The sequence below is a fragment of the Rhinoderma darwinii genome, chromosome 3, assembly GCF_050947455.1.
Source record: "Rhinoderma darwinii isolate aRhiDar2 chromosome 3, aRhiDar2.hap1, whole genome shotgun sequence".
In the NCBI taxonomy this organism is placed as follows: Eukaryota; Metazoa; Chordata; class Amphibia; order Anura; family Rhinodermatidae; genus Rhinoderma; species Rhinoderma darwinii.
Window position 1 is genome coordinate 264589443 of NC_134689.1, and position 26362 is coordinate 264615804.

The 26362-nt window shown below is 43.5% G+C and overlaps 1 protein-coding gene across 2 annotated transcripts in view; it reads left to right on the forward strand.

Moving 5' to 3' along the window:
• Positions 1-16101: 16101 nt before the first annotated feature.
• The window catches only part of SHF (Src homology 2 domain containing F), a 272777-nt gene continuing 262516 nt past the window's right edge, over positions 16102-26362 (forward strand). For both annotated transcript variants that reach the window (XM_075857869.1, XM_075857870.1), the window contains exon 1: positions 16102-16867. In XM_075857869.1, the coding sequence (XP_075713984.1) occupies positions 16181-16867 (687 nt within the window). In that variant the 5' untranslated portion in view covers positions 16102-16180. The remainder of the gene's footprint in view (positions 16868-26362) is intronic.

Here is a 26362-nt window from a genome sequence, read left to right on the forward strand (position 1 = left end):
GCCTGACCGGTTCTCAGGGGACCGGAAGACTTTTTTCTCCTTTCGGGAGAGTTGTAGGCTCTATTTCCGTCTAAAGCCCCACTCCTCAGGTTCTGAGAGCCAGCGAGTGGGTATAATTATGTCCCGGCTCCAGGATGGGCCCCAAGAATGGGCCTTCTCCTTGGCTCCCGATGCCCTGAGCTTTCCTCTGTTGACCTTTTTTTTCTGCTCTCGGGCTCATATATGACGAGACTGACAAGACTGCCTTTGCCGAGAGTCAGCTGGTGACCTTACGTCAGGGTAAGAGACCCGTTGAGGAGTACTGTTTGGACTTTAGGCAGTGGTGTGTAGCTTCTCGGTGGAATGACCCTGCCTTGAGGTGCCAGTTTAGATTGGGTCTGTCGAACGCCTTGAAGGACCTGTTAGTTAGCTATCCCTCTTCTGACTCTCTAGATCAGGTAATGGCTTTAGCGGTACGTCTTGACCGACGTCTCAGGGAACGACGACTTGAACGTTTCTGTGCCTTCCCCTCTGACTCCCCCATGATGTCTCCCGAGGTCCCGTTGCTTCGTTCTTCCACGGAAAACTCGGATGAACCTATGCAACTCGGGGCCTTCGTGTCTCCCCAACAACGTAGAGAGTTCCGCAGGAAGAATGGTCTCTGCTTCTACTGTGGGGATGACAAGCATCAAGTGAACAACTGTTCCAGGCGTAAGAATAAGCAAACCGGAAAACTTCCTCGCCTAAGTGACCATCGGGGGGGTCACTTGGGCGCACAGGTATTTCCCGTGAATATGAAACCTAATAAGATCTTGCTTCCCTTTCAGGTCTCTTTTGGTGGTAGGTCTGCTACAAGCAATGCCTTCGTGGATTCAGGGTATTCTGCTAATATTATGTCTGTGGAATTTGCTATGTCTCTAGCTATGCCTTTGATTGAATTGCCTAAACCTGTCCCGGTAGTGGGTATCGACTCCACTCCTCTTGCTAATGGTTATTTTACGCAGCATACCCCTGTTTTTGAACTCCTTGTTGGCTCCATGCATTTGGAGCAGTGCTCTGTACTGGTGATGCAGGGATTATCGTCCGATTTGGTTTTAGGCCTACCCTGGTTGCAGATGCATAATCCCACGTTTAACTGGAATACTGGGGATCTTACCAAATGGGGTAATGAATGCATGACGTCATGTTTTTCTGTTAATTTTATTTCTCTCCCTGAGGAGGTGAACACTCTACCTGAGATTATTCAGGACTTCGCTGATGTTTTTTCTAAAAAGACCTCCGAAGTGTTACCTCCACATAGAGAGTACGATTGCGTAATCGATTTGGTACCAGGAGCTAAGCTCCCTAAGGGTAGGATATTTAATCTCTCTTGTCCCGAACGTGAAGCCATGAGAGAGTACATCCAGGAATGCCTGGCCAAGGGTTACATTCGCCCCTCTACTTCTCCGGTAGGTGAAGGATGGTGGTCTTAGGCCGTGCATCGATTACCGAAACTTGAATAAGGTCACTGTAAGGAACCAGTATCTTATCCGTATCAAAGAGGGGGATGAGTGGAAGACTGCGTTTAACACGCCCGAAGGTCATTTCGAATACATCGTCATGCCCTTTGGGTTGTGTAATGCTCCCGCGGTCTTCCAGAATTTCATAAATGAGATTTTAAGAGACTACCTGGGGGTATTTCTTGTAGTGTACCTTGATGACATACTGGTGTTTTCCAAGGACTGGTCCTCCCAAATTGAGCATGTCAGGAAGGTGCCCCAGGTCCTTCGGGAAAACAAACTGTTTCCTAAATCCGAAAAATGTGTGTTTGGGGTGCAAGAGATACAATTTTTGGGTCAAATCCTCACTCCTCATGAATTCCGCATGGACCCTGCCAAGGTTCAGGCTGTGGCTGAATGGGTCCAACCTGCCTCCCTGAAGGCGTTACAGTGCTTCCTGGGGTTTGCTAATTATTACAGGAAATTTATTGCTAACTTCTCGGTCATCGCTAAGCCTCTTACGGATCTCACTTGCAAAGGTGCTGATCTCCTCCACTGGCCTCCTGAGGCGGTCCAGGCTTTTGAGGTCCTTAAGAAGTGCTTTATCTCGGCCCCAGTGCTGATTCACCCTAACCAAATGGAGACGTTCATCGTGGAGGTTGACGCCTCCGAGGTGGGAGTGGGTGCTGTCTTGTCCCAGGGTACCAGGTCCCTCACCCATCTCCGTCCCTGTGCCTACATCTCCAGGAAGTTCTCACCCACTGAGAGTAACTATGACATTGGCAACCGCAAACTCTTAGCCATTAAATGGGCATTTGAAGAGTGGCGCCACTTCCTGGAGGGGGCTAGGCACCAGGTAACGGTCCTTACCGACCACAAGAATCTGGTTTTCCTAGAATCTGCCCGGAGGCTAAACACGAGACAAACTTGATGGGCGTTATTTTTTAGTAGATTCAACTTTTTGGTCACCTATAGGGCTGGGTCTGAAAATATTAAGGCTGATGCACTGTCGTGTAACTTCATGGCCAGCCCTCCTTCGGAGGAAGATGCTGCTTGTGTTTTGCCCCCAGGTATAATCATTTCCTCTGTTGATTCTGACTTAGTCTCCGAAATTGCGGCTGATCAAAGTTCAGCTCCCGGGAACCTTCCTGAGAACAAGCTGTTTGTTCCCCTGCAATTCCTGCTAAGGGTACTCAGGGAAAATCATGACTCTGCACTATCTGGCCATCCAGGCATCCTGGGTACCAAGCACCTCATTGCCAGAAACTATTGGTGGCCTGGGTTGCCTAAAGACGTTAAGGCCTACGTCGCCGCTTGTGAAATTTGTGCTAGGTCCAAGACTCCCAGGTCCCGACCAGCGGGCTTACTATGTTCTTTGCCCATTCCCCAGAGACCTTGGACCCATATCTCCATGGATTTTATCACTGATCTGCCTCCATCTCAAGGCAAGTCGGTGGTGTGGGTTGTAGTAGACCGCTTCAGTAAGATGTGCCACTTTGCGCCCCTCAAGAAACTACCCAATGCTAAGACGTTAGCTACCTTTTTTTCAAACACATCCTGCGTCTCCATGGGGTTCCTGTCAATATTGTTTCTGACAGAGGGGTACAATTTGTTTCATTGTTTTGGAGAGCCTTCTGTAAAAAGTTGGAGATTGATCTGTCCTTCTCCTCGGCCTTCCATCCTGAAACTAATGGCCAAACTGAGAGGACTAATCAGTCTCTAGAACAATATTTAAGGTGTTTTATCTCTGACTGTCAATATGATTTGGTCTCCTTTATATTCCTCGCTGAATTTTCCCTTAATAACCGGGTCAGTAACTCGTCAGGGGTCTCCCTCTTTTTCTGTAATTTTGGGTTTAATCCACGGTTCTCCTTCGTTTCAACTGGTGGTTCCAACAATCCCGAGGTAGATGTCGTTCATCGGGAACTGTGCACAGTCTGGGCCCAGGTTCAGAAGAACCTAGAGGCGTCCCAGAGTATACAAAAAACTCAGGCTGATAGAAGACGTTCTGCTAACCCCTTGTTTATGGTCGGGGATCTGGTGTGGTTATCGTCTAAGAACTTGCGCCTTAAGGTCCCGTCCAAGAAGTTTGCTCCCCGGTTTATAGGGCCGTATAAGGTCATTGAAGTCCTCAATCCTGTCTCTTTCTGACTGGAGTTGCCCCCATCTTTTCGAATACACGACGTGTTTCATGCCTCCCTCCTTAAACGCTGCTCCCCGTCCTGGGCTCCCTCGAGGAAACCTTCGGTCCCTGTTCTCACTCCTGAAGGGGTAGAATTCGAGGTGGCCAAGATTGTGGACAGCAGGATGGTCCAAGGCTCCCTCCAGTACCTGGTCCATTGGAGAGGATACGGGCCTGAGGAGAGGACTTGTGTACCCACCCGGGATGTTCACGCTGGGGTATTGCTCAAGAGGTTCCATCTTCGGTTCCCCAATAAGCCAGGTCCACCTAGAAAGGGTCCAGTGGCCCCTCATAAAAGGGGGGGTACTGCAAAGGATCTGCCAGACACAGCTTCTGTGTCGACGCGCGTGGTTAGTCAGTCTGCACCTGCTCCTAAGTCTGATAGAGTGACTCCTTCGTCTACCACTCAGGCTGGGAGGCTGAGGAGTAGGAGAGCCAATCACAGCCTGGCCAGACGGAGCTAGCTCCCGCACTCTGTCTATTTATACCTTCATTTCCTGCTTCTCCTTTGCCTGTGATTCTGCTTGTTTCCTGGCTCTGCTGCTGCTGCTATACTATTGACCTCTGCTTCATATTGTCCCTGGCTTTACTGACTACTCTCTTGCTCTGTGTTTGGTACCTCGTACACTCCTTGTTTGACTCGGCTTGTTCACTACTCTTGTTGCTCACGGTGTCGCCGTGGGCATCTGCCCCTTTTCCCTTAGCTTATTTGTACCCTTGTCTGTCTGTCTGTCGTGCACATAGTGAGAGTAGGGACCTTCGCCCAGTTGTACACCGTCGTCTAGGACGGGCCGTTGCAAGTAGGCAGGGACTGAGTGGCGGGTAGATTAGGGCTCACCTGTCTGTCTCCCTACCCCGTCATTACAGGTATAGTTCCAGGGATCAAATGTACGTTGGTTTTTTCGAGGGAAACCATACAATTCTTGGATACTAGGGTCATTGTTCAAGATAATGGATTACATACAGAACTATTCATAAAATCTACTGATCGTAATACATTGTTACGATACGATAGTTGCCATCCTAGGAGAATTATTGACTCTTTGCCATTTAGTCAAATGTTACGAGTAAGACGAATTGTTGATCAGGATGAAAAGTTAGACCCTGCTCTTGACATCATAATCAGCAATTTTTTATCAAGGGGCTATCCACAGAGTGTGGTTAATAAACAAAAGTCCAGGATTCAAAAATACACAAGGCTTGATGCCCTGTTTGGTAATCACACAAAAAAGAATCTTGAAAGAATTCCATTTGTGTCGACATACAATGATTTAAGCCTTCAGATAGGGAACGTTATTAGGAAATATTGGTCGATAGTCAGAGATGGACATAGAGGTATTGGAGAATTTGATGTAAGTCCTCTTATGTCATACAGACGTCCAACTAATCTTAAAGATAGATTAGTAAAAACTGACATTAAATCTACTACTGTAAAAACTCGACAGACATTTTTAAAACCTCCAAAGATGGGTAGTTTGTGCGGGTTAAATAATGTTATATTGTAATAGTTCAGACTTTTACAGATGCAGCGATACCAAATATGTTTATTTATTTATTAATTTTACAATGCATTAGGGGGGAAATGGGAAAAGGTGTTATTTAACTGATTTTTACTATTTTTATTCGTCCCCCTAGGGGACTTGAACCAGTGATCGTTAGATTGCCCTGCACTATATACTACAATACTAATGTATTGCAGTATATTGTTTTTCTGACAGGCTTCTATTAAGCTATGCCAGAGGCAATAAACAGCATAGTGCCCTGAACCCCCGCAATAAAAGCAAGGATTTTCTCTAAAACATCTCTCTTTTAGTGCTGTATGAAGGGGTTTTCATATAACATTAATTTACATAGGTTTAGATAAAGATTCAGTATTTGCTGGGTCTTCAGATTTGATTGACCAAGGAGAAGGTAGATTTATTTCCAAGTGCCTACAGTCTTTCCTTTCTTCGTTCAGTAAGTCTCTGATCAATTGCACAACTGTATTAAAGTGTAGCTAAACATTTGACAAACTTCTGACATGTCATAGAGACATGTCAGAAGTTTTGATTGGTGGGGGTCCAAGCACTGAAACCCCCACCAATCTCTAGAACGAAGCAGCTGAAATACTCGTGTGAGCGCTCAGCTGCTTTGTGTCTGTTCGGCTTTTTCCGGAAAGCAAATGTATCGGAGTACGGGCTCATAGACATTCTGTTGAGTCCGTACACAGGTACATTTATTTACGGAAACAGACGAACAGACACGAAGCGGCTGAGCGCTCACACGAGCACTTCAGCTGCTTCGTTCTAGCGATTGGTGGGGGTCTCAATGCTCGGACCCCCACCAATCCAAACTTATGACATGTCACTATGACATGTCAGAAGTTTGTAAAACGTTTAGCTACACTAAGTTCTCCAACTCATTTAGGGTTTCCACTCTGGAAAGTTCATCCTTCACTTGCTCAGAAAACCCTCGCTTTTCTGGGCCACTAGATTCCATGTGGTATCAGCTACCCAAATAGCGAAATTATGCTCTCTATTCAGCAACATAGCGTCTTTAATGTGCAGATTATGCAGTTTGGCTTCAGCTGTGGCACAACTATTAAGATCATCAAAAACTTGATTCATAGCAGTGACAAAGTTGTCCAAAACATTGGATCTTTTCTGCATAAGGAGAGGCCATTGCTAGAGTTTCATCTGACAGAATATTAATTATACTTTTATCCTTTTTGAAGGTTTCTGTTGAAAATATATGGTTAAAGAAACCTTGGTAATGGCGACGTTCTCACACTGAATTTTGATGGTGTAACTTTAAATCCGCTTCTGAGCCACAAACATCCAGAAGTTGTCTTTGCAATTCAATAATCTTTTATTTGTTGATCTTGTGCTAGATTTTGCAGCTGAGAAAAGTTTTCTATTTTTTCATTTCAGCAATTTGTTGCTTTCTAGTTGCCAAAGGACTTGTTCCGACTTGAGCGAACTCAATATTTCGGCCAGACTATTCTGTCAAAGTCTGTAGCAGATTCGTAGTCCAATGGCTGAAACGATCTGGTAGGAGGGTGAAAATAGCAGGAATAGTCAAGTAACAGTTGCAGCAATATTTTGTAGCGATGAAGCAAGGACTAATCTTGAGGCAGAAAGCCTAGTAGTTGGGTAAGGAGGAAGTGCAAGATCTAGGCTTAAATAGGCAGCCAAAGGTTAAGACCTATTAGGCAATCAAAGGCAAGCAAATAATCAACAGAGGCTAGACAACAGATTCAGCAGTTGTGCTGTTCAACATCCCATGTGGCTCAATGAGACGAGCTACTACCTGGGACACAGGGGGCTCTGGATTCAAATCCTGACATGTAGTGAGGTAGGCCCAGGGGACATCCTTCACCTCAAGTCCCTTTGGCAATAGCTTGTTTTTAGTGTTCTTGTGATATATCAGCCGCAAGAGGAGGATAAGTATAGTTCCCAGGCCTACGTGGTGACTCAATGGTACTTAATCTTTTCTCAGGGGCAACTGTTTCATCTGGCAGAACACTAGTCACGCACCAGTCGATTTGTGTTGTCTCTTCCACAGCGCCAAGGTCTGTAGCAGATTTGGATTCCATTAACTGATACGATCGGGTAGGAGAGCGATACTAGCAAGAATAATCAAGTCACAGTCCAGGTTTGATACACAGACAAGCTTCAACAGTTTGTAGCGTGAGGCAGAGACGTGATCAGAAATTAATCCAAGTTGGGTACACAAATAAGCAGCAACAATTTGTTGAGAGGCAGAAAGCTCAATAGTCCGGCAAGGAGGAAATGAAAGGTCCAGGCTTATATAGTAGGCAAAAGGGTCGAACCAATCATGGCAAGGAATATCAAAGGGCAAGAATCAAGAGAAATTAGGCAACAGATCCAGCTGTTTAAAGTCCCTGATGGCTCAGTAAGTAGAGTTACTACCTGAAACACAGCGGTTTCTGGGTTCAAATCTTGACACAGAGGCCTAGCGGACTCATGTGGGAGTTTCCACTTCCACTCACACGGATTCATTAAAGCACCAGCTGCAATAAAGTTACACTATCTCTAATCTCATTATCTCTCCGTGGCTCTTAATCTTTACTGTCATTCCACCCTGGATGAACATCTCTCAGAACAGTCTATTTTAGTCCTGTGTTCCACCCAGAGAAATGACACCTTCACAAGGTGAGTGTGAACAAAACACAGGTGTATGCCCAAACAACATTTTACTGCCAACCTGTTTTTTTATTATGGTCCTACAGTCCCGCCCACTTAACACTGAAATGCAATATTCCTGCACCCCTCACATTCTCTGATGTCATTGCAGAGCTCCCAAATGATGGACCCTGTGCATGATGAACCTCCTGCGAAATAACATTCCTGACAACACTTTGTTGCACATGACCAGGAAGTTTGTACCCCAACATGCTTGCTCGGACTACCCCAGCCAATGGGACAAATGCTACTGTGCAACCGAAACCATAGGGCAAGTTGAACATTATAAAGTGCAGAACATCAAACACAGTACAATGCAAACATAACATAATACAATAAATGCACCTCATCAAGTAACATAAAAAAAAGGTCTTCATCTGAAGGCACACTCTCACACTTCCCTGAGGTTTTATTAGTGCCATTATTGGCACCCACATTCTTCATCAGTCTGTGTGCTGTACTTCTTCAGCGGGATTAGATGGTACAATAAGGCCCGGCGCAAAGGCATCTAGTCAGTAGTTGAGGGTGGGCTGAAACTGCATTGCTACCACATGTCCCAGTACACAGCTGGTCAGACAACCTTGTTCTGGTACAGGTGGGAGTTAGGTCTGGCCCGCTAGCTAACAGGCGGTTCTTATACCAGCTTTCGGGTCGCAATTCCCAATGTGGTGCACTGTGGCTGTAGGCCTCTTGGTAGGGGGTGGGATTCAAATTTTTAACATCAGGTTACCTAATTGAAGGACAAAGATGTATTTTAAAGAGGGAATCGATGCAGTGTAGTGTGACACAGAAAATTATCCCTACTTCTATAACCAAATAAAGTCATTACAATATTCTAAATACATCATATATAAATGTGGAACCTAAGTAAATATTTTTGCATGTCACAGTAATTTATTTTTAATTATCCAACCCCCCCCCCCCCCACCGTACATACACCCTTAAACTCACTATATTAAACTCATTCTTTAGTTATGGACCAATATGTGCACATTCAGTACCATAGATAAGTGCAGTCTATCAGCATCAAACTTACGGCAGCCGGAACCAAGCACAACATAAATACAGTAGCACATCTAAGTTCAGTAGAGAGATCAAATGCAAAGTCAGGTTAACACACTGCCATATAAAATTGTATTGTGTGAATATACAGCTCCCAGTTTGATCTTAGCAATGGTAAGGATACGCTGGTAGTTGTTGTTTCACAAACAGAAATGCTACCACCTAACATCAGGCTGGAAACGGCAGTACTGATCAGACAAAAGCCAGAGGAAGAATAAATATTTACATTCAGTGACTAACTGGTGACGTCTTCTCTTATTAGAGTCGTTCTTTTCTTTTTTTTCTTCTCCATCTGGTCCAGGTGGCTTTTCCTGGCCACAACACTTTTCTTCAGCAGAATTAAATTCACAGATGTATACTGATCCTCGCATTTGCTGCACATCCCTATGCTGTGCCCTGAAAATAACCGTGTCACATATAGTGACCGATGAAAATGCCTCACACTGTGCCTCTTAATAAAAATATGCCCCATAATGTGCCCCTGAATATAAAATGCCCCAAAATGTCCACTCTGAATAAAAAAAATATGCCCTATAATATGCTTTGTGAATAAAAAATATGCCCCACAATATGTCCCTGGCTAAAAATATGCTTAACAATGAACCCTGAATAAAAAATATGCCGCAAAATGTGCCCATTAATAAAATTTGCACAACATTGTGCCCCTGAGTAAAAACTTGCTCCTCAATATTCCCTGAATTAAAAGTGCTCCACAATGCACCCCTGAGTACAAAATGCTTCAAAATGTGCCCTGTGAATAAAAAATATGCCCCACGATTTGCCAAAGAATAAAAATATATCCCACATTTGCCCCTGAATAAAAATATATGCCCCACAATGTGTACATTAATTAAAAGTGCTCTTAAATGTGCCCCGTGAATAAAAAAATATATCCCACAATGTGCACCCTGTTTAAAAGTGCCTCACACTGTGCTCCAATATGGCCCCCCAAGTAAAAAATACTCATCTGCCAACGTTCCCACTCGCCACTACCACACAGGGATGGCCTGGCCTCCTTCAGCCAGGCTCCCACAGAATGGCACGCATCATCGCATTGCCTGCATCACACAGAAGGCGCTATACAGCAGTGCATGAAGCTGGGCATGGCCACCTTGCACCCTGCAGCGCCGTAAGCATCTTTAATTGTATCCGTGTCTTAAGGATGCAACAAAAAAGATGTTCATAACAAGAACATAGTTTTGCCTCTATACAAATCACTAGTCAGACCACACAAGGAATATTGTGTACAATTTTGGGCACCTGTGTATAAGTGTCATGACTGTGGGGTATGTGGACCCACTGGGCTGCTCCGCTGTAGCAGGGTAGCAGCTGGCCAAACAGGAGTCAAAGATATTCTTTAGGACAAGAGTACCTACATAGAGGACTTGGCAGACACTTGACTAGGCAGACGCTTTACTTGGCAGATGCTTGACTTGGCATGAACACTTGACACAGATGTAGTGTAGTCGTCTGGACCCTCGGGCACCGGGCACAGATGGTGAACTCGACTCCAACACTAGACTTCGCACTGGAGCTAAACACAATTACTGGATACGGGATACTGAAAAACAGGATACAGCTAAGAAACCATTTGCAGAACAACAAGGGGTAGTGTTATGGCAGGAAGGAGGTGAAGGGAACAAGTGAGCTCTAATCTACCCACCGCCCTGTCCCTGCCTACTTGCAACGACCCGCCCTAGGCGACGGGGTACAACTTGGCGGCGGTCCCTACGCTGACTAAGTGCAAGGGAATACAAACAGGGAACAAGCAAGGGAAGGGGCAGTAGCCCACGGAACACCGTGAGGAAACGGAGTGGTGAACGAGCCAGTCAGGATCAGGATGTGGTGGAGTATACAAACGCAGAGCACGGAGCAGGAAGCAAGCCAGGGGCAGAGCGAAGCAGGATAAGCGGGAACTGAAGCAAGGCAGAAGCACGGCAGAAGCAGGCTGGAGCAAGGCAGCAGTGGGGCCAGGAATCCAAGAAGAATAACAAGCAATGAGGAAGAGAAAACGGCAGGTATAAATGGACAGGGGGCGGAGCTAACTCCGACTGACCAGGCCGCGATAGGCTCTCCCACTCCTGAGCCTGCCACCCTGATTGGTGGGAGCCGGTGTCAGTCTAAGAGGTCTGGCCTCAGGTGTCGACTGATTAATCCTGGGAGTATCCACAGACGTAGTGCCTGGCAGATCCTTTACAGGTAGACACAACAATTCTCAGGCAAGGAGGAAGTGGGCAGATTCCTTTTTAAAGTCCAGGGTGAGTTAGGATTGGGCAGGGACAATTTTACTGGTGCGCGCACTGGGCGTTTAAAATCGTGAACGAGCGCGCACGTGGACCCTAGGGGAAGAAGTGGAGATGCAGCCGAGTGTGCTGGCGTCTACGGGGAGGGAGATGCCGGAAAGTACCAAGTGTCCTGCGGTCACGGCTGTCGGTAAGTACAAAATGCTCGCGGTCATTACAATAAGTAGGACATGGCTGAACTAGAATGGTGCAAAGAAGGGCAACCAAGGTAATTAGGGGAATACGTAGATTGCAGTACCAAGAAAGGTTATTAAATTTGGGGCTATTCAATTTAGAAAAGAAGATGGTTTAGGGGCAATCTAATTACAATGTGCAACTATATTAATGGACAGTACAGAGATCTTTCTAATTACACTTGTAACAATGACAAGGGGGCATCCTCTACGTCTATAGGAAAAATGGTTTCACCATTATTTCAGACGGGGATTCTTGACTGTGAGAGCATTTAGACGATGGAACTCTCTTCCACAGGATGTTGTGATGGTTGATGCACTGAGCAAGTTCAAGAAGAGCCTTGATGCCTTTCTTGAAAAATATAATATTACAGGTTATGAGTGCTAGATTCTGGAGATAGGAAGTTGATCTAGAGATTTATGCTGATTGCCATATTTGGAGTTGAGGAGGAATTTTTCTTCTAAAGAGGAAATTGGCATCTACCTTGTGTGTTTTTTTTTTGCCTTCCTCTGGATCAACACGGTCGGATTAAGGGTTTGACTTGATGGACCTGTGTCTTTTTTCAACCTTATAAACTATGTAACTATTATTGAATCCAGAAAGTACCCGGTCGGCATACCCCTTCTTCCTGGTTCTCTGAACCAGCTGTCATTTTAAAAAACGGTTTGGGAAAACCTTGAAGAACCAGCCACATGCCACTTCTACTCTCGGTTGTGACTTCAGTAGTTTCCCAAGTTGTTTAACACTGGCAACCAAGACGCCTCAACTTCCCTCCAATAGGTTAAATTCAACCGGCTCACATTTCTAGAGGTTCTGTAGCCTCTTTCGCATGCAACCACATTTAATGGAGCCTTGGTGGACAAAAGCCTCCTCACTGGAAATGTCCACCACAACGAAACTGTAGCCATTCTCTTTGATAAACCAGTCCACAGTTCCCTAGCGACTGGCAAAAATTTGTCTGTTCTCCCTCAGGGATGGTCCACAACTGCTGTACCGTCTTTACCATCTGAGCCCTCCACTGATCCTACTCCCAAAAAGCTTCACTCCCCAGGGCTCTCACATTCCACCTCCTGTGCTCAGGCCGCATCTCTTCAGCGGCATGTCATCAAGGCCTCCCTCTCCCAGTCCCTCGCACAATGGTTGAAATTTGTCCATCTCCTCTACACATAAGTCTACAGGTGGGGCAGCCTTTACAAAGTTGCAACATACTAGCTCAGGACACTGCTCGCTGTGCCACGTGTGATCAGGAAAAAAAAAAAGAACGGAAATCCCTTTGAGTTTTCTCCTGTACATCGGCGCTCCCGGCAATCTGCTGCTCAGGGAATTGCAACACCGTAAATGGGGCTTTGTAGCATTTCATACAGTTCTCTACACAGCTGAGTGCTGCGACTGAGAGCCACTGTGCAGCAAAACACTGAGATGGAGCCAGAGTGCTAAACTAGTGATACTGCTCCTCCATTATATGGATCAATGGGAAGCCAAGCACATTTTAACAAATCTCATCCACAGGCTGCTGAACGTTTTCCATATGGAAATCAGAGCATGCTGCGGAACACATGCAGATTCGCTGCGGTAACTTCGCTACATATGTAGGTACCCTATAGCTACACCTTTACCATGGTGACCCACAGTTTGTGTGTAATTCTGTTTTTGTTTTTTTCACAGGAGTGCTGTAAGGTCATATCATTGACCATGATTTAATATATAGAAAGCTTACATTAACTAAAAAGCACGTGGTCACAAAAATAACTAAATCACCTGTAGTTCACATATAATATGGTAGCCCCTCGGCTCTAGTGAGTTTCTGTCTTAGATCCCATGTTGCTTTACCTCGGGAAACTGAGAGGTCAGCTTGATGCTCTATATTATTTTACAGAGTAACTTCAAATTAAAATGCATATTGATGTGAGAGATGAGAACTTCAGTAAAACTCCCACACCTATAATCAAATTTTATGTGAGCACAAGAAACTCCTAAGTCCCTGTTTTGTGGGTTTTGTTTGCCACTACTCTATGCTTTACTACATTACATGAATGCTGTCTCCACCTCACAACCATCTCTTCTGTCCTTGTGTCAATAATGACAGCATCAAGGTATTGCATCTCTCTCATCATTTCCCATCTAGCTCTATAAGGGCACATTCACACGTGGCGGAATTGCTGTGGAATTCCGCTGCGGACAGTCCGCAGTGGAATTCTCCAGCGACAGTTTTTTACATTTGTTTCTACACATTTTGAGGCAAGTTAGTCTCCGCTGCGGACCATAGGCTGCGGTGCAGAATTTTCCCTCCGCAGCATGCACTGTCTGTTGCGGAGAAGAAGCGGAATTTCACTGCGTATTTCAGCCTTTGCAATGCAAAAACTGAAATCTGTGGCAAGTCCGCTGTGTTTTCTGCAACGTCTGAATTACCTGTCAAATATGCAAATGTTGGTGCGGATTCGTTGCGTAATTGCTCCAAATCTGCACCAACATTTGCAGCGGAAAAACTCTGCCACGTCTGAACGTGCCCTAAGGGTATGAGCACACACAAACTCAAAAACTTGTGAAAATACGGAGCTGTTTTCCAGGGAAAACAGCTCCTGATTTTCAGGCGTTTTTTAATCATACTCACGTTTTTGGAGTTGTTTTTCTATAGAGTCTATGAAAAAAAGCTCAAAAAACGTCCCAAGAAGTGACATGCACTTCTTTTTCGTGGCCGTTTTTTTACGCGGCCATTTTGAAAAGCGGCCACGTAAAAAACGCCCCGTTGGAACAGAACGCCATTTTTCCCATTGAAATCAATGGGCAGATGTTTGGAGGCGTTCTGCTTCAGATTTTTCAGCCGTTATTCGGCACGTTTACGAACCGAAAAATGTCTGAAAACACTACGTGTGCACATACCCTAATGAACATACTATCTGAATGGAGCTGACAGCCTTAGTTTCCATCCTTGCTTCTTTAAAGAGGATCTGTCATTTTTTTATGTTGCCCTGTCTGAAGTCAGCATGGCCAGAAATTATCAATGTCATTGGACTCAAGTCCTGTGTCGTGCCTACCACAACAATGAAGTGTAAGTTCTCCTAAACCACGGTGATTTACCTAATAAGTGACAGATCGCTGAAATCAGCATGTCTGTCACTTCTTTGTGCTGCTCTGACAGGGCAGAATTAATATTAGACAGATCCATTCTCTGCCAGCAACTGAACTGATTTTCCTGAAGACCACACAATTTTCGACAATCTCCAAATCTTCATAGTTGGAAGAAATTCAACACAACACATTTGCCTTTTTAAACTATTGTATTGTTTAGCACACATCCCCGCACGGTCATGTCGGGGATGTGCTAAAGCATCTTATTTATACTCATTTCTCCTCATTTCTTATCTCCGAGCTTACGTTAATTACCTGAGCGCTTTATTTAGCACTTTCTAAAAGTCGTTCTTCCACTATAAGGGTATGTTCACATGCTAAACAAAAAATGGCTGTAAAATATGGAGCCTTTTTCTAGAGAAAACAGCCTATGATTTTCCGCCGTTTTTGAAACCACAAACGTTTTTTGCTGCGTTTTTTGTGGCCCTTTTTGGAGCTATTTGTCTATTGACACAATGAAAAACGGCTCAAGTGACATGCAATTCTTTTCAAACGGCCGCGTAAATGAACGCCCCGTCGGAACGTAACACAGTTTTTCCCATTGAAATCAATGGGCAGATGTTTGGAGGCGTTCAGCTTCCGTATTTTCAGTCGTTTACGGGCCGAAAAACGGCTGAAAATAAGCCGTGTGAACGTACCCTTAGAAAGTTATACATTGTTTTTAGTTTTCTGTTTTCACATCATATGAAATATCTATTAGTCTGACTATAGAAAAATGGCAGAAAATCTAGTGGCCAAGACATGTACGATATTTATAGTTATATTTCCTCGAATAAGGACAATAGCCATTTAACCCTTTAAGACAACCACTTATTTAAATGGCTAAAATGTGCCTCTCTGGCCACTTCGATGCCAAGTTGTATGCCCAGAACCACTTTGGCTGGTTTTAACTACATTACAGAGTTTTCTCCTACTTGTGCTTCTGCAATGTGATAGCCATAGCGCAAAGCGATTTACTCTTTTTGTAACATTTGCTTTTTTAAATGGCTAAAAAATGGATCCAAATGTCCTCTATGACTTTGGTGTGAGTTTTTATGTCCAGCTTGATCCAAGCTAGTTCTATACAGCCTACTCCTACAGCAGTATGTAGTGGAAAGATCACTGGCCACATTTTCTAACACCAGCTACTTATTCTTATGGAAGAAACTACTTCTTTACCTACTTTTGTGTCAATTTGTATGCCCAACCCCCGAACCTCCCTATGGACCTTGACCAGACTAAACTCAAATGAACATTTATTCAAACACCAGTCAGCTACTGTATTCACTAAAACCTGCCTACCAGTCCCGTTTCTGTGTCTGCAGTATAAGTTGATGCCCATTTTGCTGCTTTTTAACACATTGTACCAGTTTGTTAAAATGTTTGCCTCCTACAGATCACCTACCTTCCTATTTATTTTGTTTAGTTAAAAATAAATGTAACTGAACTTACAATTTATTTTTTGTTTGGATAAGAAACACCAACTAACTTCAGCATCGATTGGCAAGGAATCCAAAGAGTTAAAAGCGAAGTGTAAAGAGAGTTCGCGCCACTAGGTGGCGCAGTGTGCTCCTTCTCACTAGTGTAGTCGTGTGTATGTATATAACGTGCTGTGGACACACACCGCTCATTCATGCAGATGGTATCAGCTGCTCACCACGCTGCCTCCAGTGCCACCTGATTGTTAGGGCTTCTCTCCTCTGCCCTCTCATGCTGCTGAGCGGACACTCCTCGCCTTCAACCAGCAGTACTCAGCAACAGTCCCTGGACTCTACAAGAAGCGTCCGAGCAGAACCTCCCCGCAGCAGCAGCAGCATCAGTAGTAGAGGGAGCCCCACAGCAGCCTCCAGCACGGGACAGCAATGCGCCGGCAGCATGGCCAAATGGATCAAGGAACACCTGGGCTTCAAAAGCACCAAGCCGCCGCCTCCTGCCCCTCCTAAACCGGACTACAGGCAGTGCCAGGCTGGGGGTCACCACCATCATCACCACCACTGCACAGTGCCCCAGTTACCGGTGACACCAGCAGGACAGCCGGACATCCTGGCTGCATATAAGCTGCAGAAGGAAAGAGACTTTGAGGATCCCTATACTACTTCTAGTGCCACAGGTTCCAGTGCCCCTCTAAACTCTTCCATAGTACCCACAGCGCCTCCTGCACCCACTGCCCAGTCCCCATCCTCTCCTTCCCCCACTCCTGAGGTCAAGTATGTGTCCCCCAAGCACAGGCTCATCAAAGTGGACACTGGGGAGAAAGGAAGCTCAAGTCCCACTAGTAGCTCTAACCCCACTCCAAGTAACCCTGGACACTCTGCTTCCAGCTCTGGAGTAACCGCTCTCAAGTCTCCTCCTGCAGCATCTGTGGCCCCTCCGCTTGATGAATGCAAACAGGATAAAGTAAGTGTGACAGATGTGTATCAGCCGGGACCCTCATCCTACAAGTGGGACTGGCTGCAGGGACATGTGCTCAGGTGGCTTTACAAGTGGGGATTTGCATTTTTATTATTTTTATTAACGATGTGACCAATTTTGTACTTGTTTGATCCTCTACTGAGAATTCATGATTAGTTTATTGGATGTGAATCACAGTGACTTATCATTCAAGACTTGTCAAATACATGTTCTAATTCTGATGAATGATCAATCTCAATGTCAAAACCTGTTTAATAAATTGTCCTCGCAGTTTAAAGACCTTTTCTATCCAACCAGATCAGTATACGACCTCATCGATTGTCCTTATCGGTTGTATTGTTACGTCACTTGTCACCTCCAGTGTGATTTGGTCTGAGATCATTCATTCCTTGTCCTTCCTGTGCTTCTCTTTGTTTTTCTTTGACATCTCATCTCTTTGGTTGTAAAGTTTATCACATGTTCTAGTCTTAGCTTTCTTCTACAATCAATATTGTAGCTCGTGGCTGATGGTACTTCCTAATAATAATAATAATAATATTTATGATTTTATTAATATTCCTACTCCCCTGGAGCAGGATATTGAGGGTAAAAGCCTGTTCAATTTAAAGGGACAAACACCTGAATGAGGTGAAATGGGTGCAGTGCTCCATTATAGGATAACATTGATCAAGATCATGAAAAGAATGACAATAGGAGCTGTCATAGTGGGGGTGGGGTGGTGCTGAAAGGTAGGGACAGGAATTGAACCCTTGCTGGATCTTTTTGTGATGATGTCATGCAGCCATAAAGGCTTTGTGTTTAAGTGACAGTGTGATTTCTATATACTCTTCATCTCTGTTAGTGTACCTTTATTACAGGAACTAGGTAGGGAACACATCTAAGCCAGTCCCTTTTATTATTTCCTAAACATGTCTTTGTCATCCTCTTTTAGATATTTGCAAGTGCTTTTCTTTGTTGAGAAGACTTTATTTGCATCCAGTGATGGGTTTATCAGATGATGTTATATTGTTTTGGATGTTGCCAGTGAGATCTTACAGTGCAGTAAATGATGTGAGGAGGGGGCACCTTGCAGAGTGTGACTGATCTGTGTGGGAGGTGGGTGGCAATGTGTCATTTACTCAGGAAGGTGAATAAATCTCTAGGGGGTTATGCGAAAGTGTCTGTGAGGAGTTTAATCATGGACCACGTGAAATATCCTACATTACGCAGTCTATTCTTCATAGAATACATTTCTACCAACACATCCTAGTGGTATTCCGGTTTATCTATATCTTTCAATTCAACCTCAGGATAATACACAACCGCAGAAGATGACTTAAGATATAATTATGAATCCAGTGAGCTTTGCTAATTCCGGAATAAGATTTATCATCCCAGTGTTATTGTCTACATCCATTGATAGGAGGTTTAAGATACAGTAGGAGCAGCCTTTATCTAGTATAATAATTCCTTTTAGAACTGGACAGGTTATATTTATCATAATTGTGTTTTATTTTACATTATAATATTGATTTTAATATTCAGGAATGTTTAATAGTCATATTTTATGACTTTTTACAACTGGTAAGACTGAATAACCTCAAAAGTAGCTTAATATATAAACTCCTGGAGGTTTCATACAGTGATCTCTGGTTTACTCTCCATTGCCTAGGAGTGCAGTATGTTTTTTGCCTTGCATTGTTGTACCATAATATTTACTGCTTAGCGCAATGGGAAATAAATAATTTTCTGCTGTATATTTTGTATAGATGTAAATTTACTCATAACATTTTTTAATATGATTTATTTGTATCTCTGTTTTACTTCGTAGTAACGTCATCACATTATAATGTTGGATTATCATTTGTACTGAATATAGAAATATCACTGTAATTGCCTGTGGGCTGGGGTCCTGATTTTTCTGACATGAAGTTTGTATGTTCTCCCTGTGTTTGGGTGGTTATCACCCACATTCCAAAAAAACATGTTAATTGGAGATCTATAAAATTGGCCACAGTGTATATCTGAGATACGGAAAACAGTATAATGGCCACATTGGGAATAGGGACAAAGGTGAGTGATGACAATCTCTGTCCAGGGCTGCAGAATACATCCAATAGAGTGTGAAGATTCATCTGTGCCACTTGCTGGTCATTCTGTCAGATACTGAACAATGGCCCAAATATACCCATCCCCCTGTTTAGCTAACCAAGCAACTAAATCATTCTTCAATAGGGAGTCTGTGGGACTGAATGATTAGAATTCTTAAAAAAATATATATTTTTTTATCATAGTTTCCCTTTAAGAATAAGAAGGTATCAAGAAATGTATTATTCAGCTATGAATCAAATAGCTTATAGTACATGACCTGAGTCATTATGGTATTAGAAGGTTACTCCTCGTAACGCAGGCTACATTTGTCAAAACCTTGGGAAAAGGCAATTTTGTCTATATGCTCTTTTCATTAAGAAATCGCAGTATGTATTATGAAATACGTTCATTTTCTAATTGTGTATATATAATGTCTGCACAGGATATGCCGTAAATGGCTCATAGATGCGGATCCCTGATCTGATAACCCTTGTTCTCAGTATAGGTTCAGGTATCTGACCCCCGTTTCACCCGGTGAGGTGGCCGCTGGCGGTAGATTCTGAGTGGGAACTAGTAGATAGTTATAACAAATCCCATCCACATGGTGTGGAACACTTTCCGCACAGAAATCACAGCATCTTCCGCATGCTCACTGTGTTGCGGATTTCACCCACTTCATTGTAGATGGTACCCTTAGGGCATGACCAGACGTGGCGGAATTGCTCTGGAAGTCCGCAGCGGAAATCCGCAGCGTACACGTTTCTCCGTTGCTTTCCACAGCTTTTTAGTTTGGTTCGTTTACACGTTGCGGACAATTCCGCTGCGGAGCATAGGCTGTGGTGCGGAATTTGGTGTCAGCAGCATACACTGACTGTTGCGGACGTGTAGCGGACTTGTTGCGGACTCATTGTGGAATTTCTCCATTGACTTCAATGGAGAGTCAAAATTCCGCAATGAAGTCCGCAGATGTTATGTGTGCTGCGTAGCGTATTTGTTTTACGAACATGACACTTCTTCATTCTGGTTGGACCTATGTATTTCTAAGTCTACAGCCAGACTGAGGCCCCATGCACACTAGCGCAAAAACGCCCGTAATCACGGGCCGTTATTACGACACGGGCAGGCCCATAAAAGTCAATGGGGCTCCCGTAATTACGGGTGACTACGTGTGCACACCCGTAATTACGGGAGCATTGCTAGGCGACGTCAGTAAATAGTCACTGTCCAGGGTGCTGAAAGAGTTAAATGATCGGCAGTAACTGCTTCAGCACCCTGGACAGTGACTTCCGATCACAATATACATCAACCTGTTAAAAAAAATAGAAGTTCATACTTACCGAGAACTCCCTGCTTCTTCCTCCAGTCCGGCCTCCCGGGATGACGTTTCAGTCCATGTGACGGCTGCAGCCAATCACAGGCCAATCACAGGCTGCAGCGGTCACATGGACTGCCGCGTCATCCAGGGAGGTCAGGCTGGATGTCAAAAGAGGGATGCTTCACCAAGACAACGGCCGGGTAAGTATGAATTTCTTTTACTAGGGAAAGGGCTGTCCCTTCTCTCTATCATGCACTGATAGAGAGAAGGGAAGCCCTCTTCCCCTCAATATGCAACGGCTAGTCCACATCAATTTAATGCCCATTTTAGGCAAAGCCGCAACAGAATCTGCAATGCAGATTCTGTGCGGCATTGATGCGGACAGTGTATGCAGAACTCTGCCACGTCTGGTCATGCCCTTACACTTCATTCTAGTGAATGGTGAGGGTTATATCGGTCGGACCTTCACCAATGGGACATTAGTGGTATGCCTAGCTGAGACATACCCTTTTATATCCAGTTCTGGTCCCCTGTACCGCACTCTGTTGGACTGTACTCTATAGTATAACATTTTACTCCCAATGCATTGGATGCTAAAAGTAGCAATTGTGAATATGCGTTACTAAGAAATCACACAAGTGGCAGTGAGTATTGTGTTTGTTCTTCATGCTTCCATTGAGCTTGATTCTGATGAATAATATACAGCAGATTATTATTTCTTAATCATTGTGTGGTGACATCTGAAATATGTATAAAATCTACTAGGGATAATTACAGCTTTGGTACAAATCCTGCCATGAAGGAATGCTGAACATTCAAGGAACTTAGTGCAGAGTGACATAGAGTACACTAGGACTGCATACATGCCTAGTTATAGACAGCCAAATCACTACACTGCTCATCTGTGTAAGATCAAGGGGAAAGCGCCCCATCTGCCTTCCTCCGGGAGATCCAGTGTTTCAGTGCTAATTTATTTAGAAAATTGGTTTAGCGCACTGGTCCAAGTCAGAATGCCCTCCAGGTAAATGCAAACCGATTGTTATTCATCTTCTCCTCCTGAGAAAGTTATTTGAATTATCTGGATTTTAGTTACTTTCCCCTTTTTGCTACTAGAATCAAGTAAAATCATTAAATAGGCCCTTTGTCTTCGGCTCATCCATTATGTAATATGGTTTGCAGTATTTTTATAAACAAAAAAGTGAAATATAAAAAATAAAGCTAGGAGTCCGGTCTGTTACGTACGCACAAATAGAAACTACTGGTAATAAGGCTCTTTTACACAGGTGTATGATCGCTCATACGAATGCTCGTCCCAGATCATTGCCCTGTGTAAACAGTCGACATATAAACCGACCAATTTCGGCAGCATATTTTTTTTGTGTAGACAGGGCATCCATTCGCGACAACATGCAAACTGTATAGGGATGAATGTTCGTCCCCATACATTCCGATCACTGCTCCGTTTATGGAGCAAGAATGCGCCGATCGACATGCTGTATCATCGACTGGTGCTCATTTATCGAGTGAAAATCTTTTGTTTTAAAACAACAAATGATTGATCAGTTGGAATTGGTTTACCTCTGGTTAAGATAACATTTACTGGCCCACGTTTTTCAACATGATTTTTGGTGTAAAATGGGCCTTTTTAAAAGTCTCGCCATATCATGCGCCAAATATGCAAATTTTTTCAGACTTTTTTTTTCTGTCCACTTGTTAGATTTTAAAAGTGAGAATTTGACACAAATCTCACTAAGGCTACATTCATGCGAGCGTGACAGACTTACGTGCGTAAAAAAACGTGCGTAAATCTGGTCCGTGTGTGTGTTGCGTTACTGCATCCCTGCTTTGCGAGTGGCATGTGTTTTTCACGCACTCGCAAAGCAAATTTTTTTAATGGAATTGATGCGTAAATCATGCACAGCACACGGATGTGCATCTGTGTGCGGTGCGTAGTTTTCACGCACCCATTGAAAACGCACCAATATAGGACATGCAGTGAGTTGTTTTTTTTACGCAGCGGACTCTCGCTGTGTGAAAACTGCTGAATGTGTTAATAGCCACATTGAAATCAATGGGTCCGTGTGCTGTGCGTGATTTCCATGCACAGCACACGGACGAGATTCACGTTAATGTGAATGGGCCCTAACTTTGATGAAAATCCGCCATTTTTAGTTACTGTGGGCCAATCTCTCCTGTAGCGTCAGGGCAGCTTTGGGAAGGAACTAGTTCCACATACTAATCATCAACTTACATTTATAACATCAACTGCAACCTTGACCTCATCTACCTTTTGTCTATTCAAACAATACTCTACGCTAAGGATTTCTATAATAATTTATGTTTTGTTCTTGTACTATATGAAAAACAATGCTGCATGCTCCACATTTTTTTTACCAAATTTATCTTCATATTTTCAAGATTCAAGATGTTTTGTGAGATGAACATGGGTTTGGCCAGACCTGGTTGCATTTTTGTGCATTAATATAGCTGTCAAATGTACAGAAAGCCCAAGGACCTTATACTTTTACGCTGGCGATAACTCTTAAATTGAGAGTGAAAAAGGGGGGGGGGGGTGTGTACTTCTAATGGGTTGTCCTAAGATTGACATTTACCACCCATGCACAGGATAGGTGATAAATAACTGATTGCTGAGGGCCCCACCGCTGGGATCCCACCAATAACTAGCACGAGGGTCCCGAGTCCCCCCCCCCCCATTCCTCCTCACTGCATGACCGCTGTCGGGGGGGGGGGGGGTTTGAATGGAGTGGCGATTGAGCATGTCTCCGTCAGTCCCTTAGACTTTGAGTGGAGTGGCAGCCTGCATGTTTGACCGACGCTCCTCCTCACTGTGGTCATGCAGTGAGGAGAAATTGGGTGCTTGTGACCCTTGTTCTAATGAACGTGGAGCACCTAGCAATCAGACATTTATCACCTGTGGATAGGTGATAAATGTCTATCTTTGGACAACCCATTTTGATGGCGGTTTATGTTTAATGTGTTCTGTCTATAGACGTATAGAATGAGTTTGTCTGGTTTGCATAACCACTTACCATATGCCCTTCTATTACATACATATGCAAATCGATGTGATAGAAGGAAGTCTCCCCTTCCGGCCTACCCTCTATTAGCCGGAGTGGAGAGCTCCTTCACAGATCAGCTCTCCCTCTGTTGATAAGCCAGGTTCTCTATTCTCATCCATGCATTACATGGACGTTTTATTAATTTTATTGGGCACCATGTAATTCTTCATTTCCTCTGCAGCATTAAAAGCAGATTTCAGAGGGTCCCAGCATCCGGACCCCACACAACTATCATCAAGGATCCTGGTATGTTTTAACCGACAACCCCTTTAAACTGATGAAAGCAGACAACTATTGTACTTGGGCAAAATACAAGTGGGTTTGACAAAGTACCCCAGAATATACCTACGGCTGTTAATTGTGACACATATTCCAAGGGTTATATTTCTTGGGTCAAGGAGTCTGAATTTGATTTGGTGGTAACCATCACAAACCGCTTTCATTCTGAAAACATAAGAAGTCATATAGTGCATTATAATTTATAAGAAACTAGTAGAAACTAGCGCAGATAGGAAAGTGCATGGTAAGATAAAGATTTATAGATGACAAAGTCCAAAAAATAAATATTGTGAAACTGTTTGGAAAAAATGGATCCATATAATCTATGAATTCCTGCTTGTCGGCTGAGTAATTTCTACAGCATTTAACTCTTTATCTTGATGGCTGTAAATCCAGAGGTATACTGACTATTTTTGTAAAGTTTCGCATTACTATTCCAAACTCTAGACAACCTCTCTCTCCAGTTGGGTCCTCCCTGTCTTGAGTCAGAAGCCTTAAGATTAAGTGGCTACATGACCCATTTGGATTTTCAAAATCCCCAATATAAATGCTGGTTAAAATTGCTTTACAGTCTGAATAGGATTTTGCCTTCTCATTGCTACCAGCCTAAAATGATTGCTTCTCGAAATCCTCCCATTTTATAAAGGCAGGTTTCTCTGCAGTTTCTAAATCAATTTTCAGCTTTACCTTTTTATGACTGGTTCACTGTAACTCTGTCCAATGTATGGCATCCTCTATACAAACCTTTCTATATAGTGTTCTGCTCGTCTAAGGGCCTGTTCACATCTACGTTGGCTTTCTGTTCCGGGGTTCTGTCTCAGGTTTCCGTCGGGTGAACCCTGCAACGGAAAGTCAAACTGAAACCACAGCTTCCGTTTACGTCACCATTGACAGTTTGACTTTCTGTTGCGGGGTTCACCAGGCGGAACCGCGGAACGTAAGGCCAATGATGATGTGAACAGGCCCTTATTGGTATGCCATGATTTTCCGCTGGTATAGAATCTTTAGTAGAATATTATTGGTTACATTTATAGAACTAGTACAATGCTCTTCATCCCGTCGAAACGAGACAAACTGAAACCATTGGCACCGGATCTGTCACCATTGAAATCAATGGGGATGGAAACGGAAACCTATGGTTTCAGATTGTGTCAGTCAGGGCTCCGCTCCGACGGAAAGCTCAGACGGAACGGAGCCCTGACACAGATGTGAACAAAGCTTTAGAAGAACTAAAGGTGTTGCCTGTCAACCAATCAAATTCCATTTAAAAATGTAGAGTGGGATCTGATTGGTTGCGGTGTATAACTTCTAAAATTCTTCTTTACACAGCCTTTTATACATAGGGCTAGTAGTGGCACGAGCAGCATGAGTGTTGTATTTGCTGTTTTCTTTGATATAGGTCGTGGTTTTCACAGGTTTATATTCATTTTTATTTCTCTTAGGAATACTGTGGGTAAGATTGTAAAAGTTCCAGCTAGAGAAATATATAGATTTATACGAACTTAATTTCACCTTTGAATGCTCCATTGATTTGATGGTGTACTCACTGCACTATACCGGAATCATTTGCTGAGCTCAGAAATGTTTCAACTTCAGTTGTAAACTGGCGAGCAATGGAGGTTTCTTACATAACTAAACATATCTTGTACTATTATTGCCATGTTTGTATTGGGTATATAATAGACATCATGTTTCCGATATATCTACAGATATTGAAGGGTTTCCTAATACAACTTAAATGCATGATCGGTGTGACGGTTGGGTTGCGTGATGACTTCATTATTGAGTATTGACCAATCATGGTCTTACTAGAAATATTCTTAGAATTTGCACATGACATGAGTTGCTGCAACAAATCCGATTTATAATGATGGAAATATCCATTCCATGCACTCTTCTGGTCAGTGGTCTTGTAAAGTATTTGCAGTATATATTTATTATGTTCATACATCTCATATATTTTAATAGGAATTTTCATGTTGGCTCTCCTCCAGAATAAATATCCTCTCTCTAGTGCCACCTATTGGAGGTAGCTTGATAAAAATCCCCCCTTTTTTGGCTTAGTTTACACCAATTTTTTTTGCGGCAACACTTTGGCACAATTTTAGTGCATGGCAGCACATTTTTAGCCACACCCCCTTGTTGAACGTTGCGCAAAAAAGGTGCATAATTTAGCCAATTTCTGGATTAAATAGTAATTTGGCGGTCGCAATTGTTTGTGCAAATTGCGACTTTTGAGGCATTTGTAACTTTTCTACGCCAGAAATCTGTCATAGAATGAATAGTAAATTTTCCCCAATGTTCCTATTGCGACATGCTAATGCATCTAACATATTATTGTAATACAATTCCAATGGGTTCTATGGTAATTTTGTAATATACACACTTTTAGGCCCTGTTCACATGGAGTGTTTTGCAGGCAGAAAGATTTTGACCTGCCTGCACTTACTTGCTGTGAAAATTGATTTCAATGGGAAGTCAGAGATGGAACCGTGGAAAGAAAGAGCATGTCGCTTTTTTTTCAGAGCGGGAAAAAAATGCCTCCGCCTCCCAATGAAATCAATGGGAGGCGGTTTCGGGCGTTTTTTGGAGCTGATTCAGACTCTGTTTCCACATCAAAATCAGCGCCAACAAACTGTGTGAACAGGGCCTTAGAACTGAGCTTTTATTTCTTAACTCTTTCCCACGCCTTATTGTAAATGTACGGCACAGGTAGCAGTGGTATTCATTTACAGC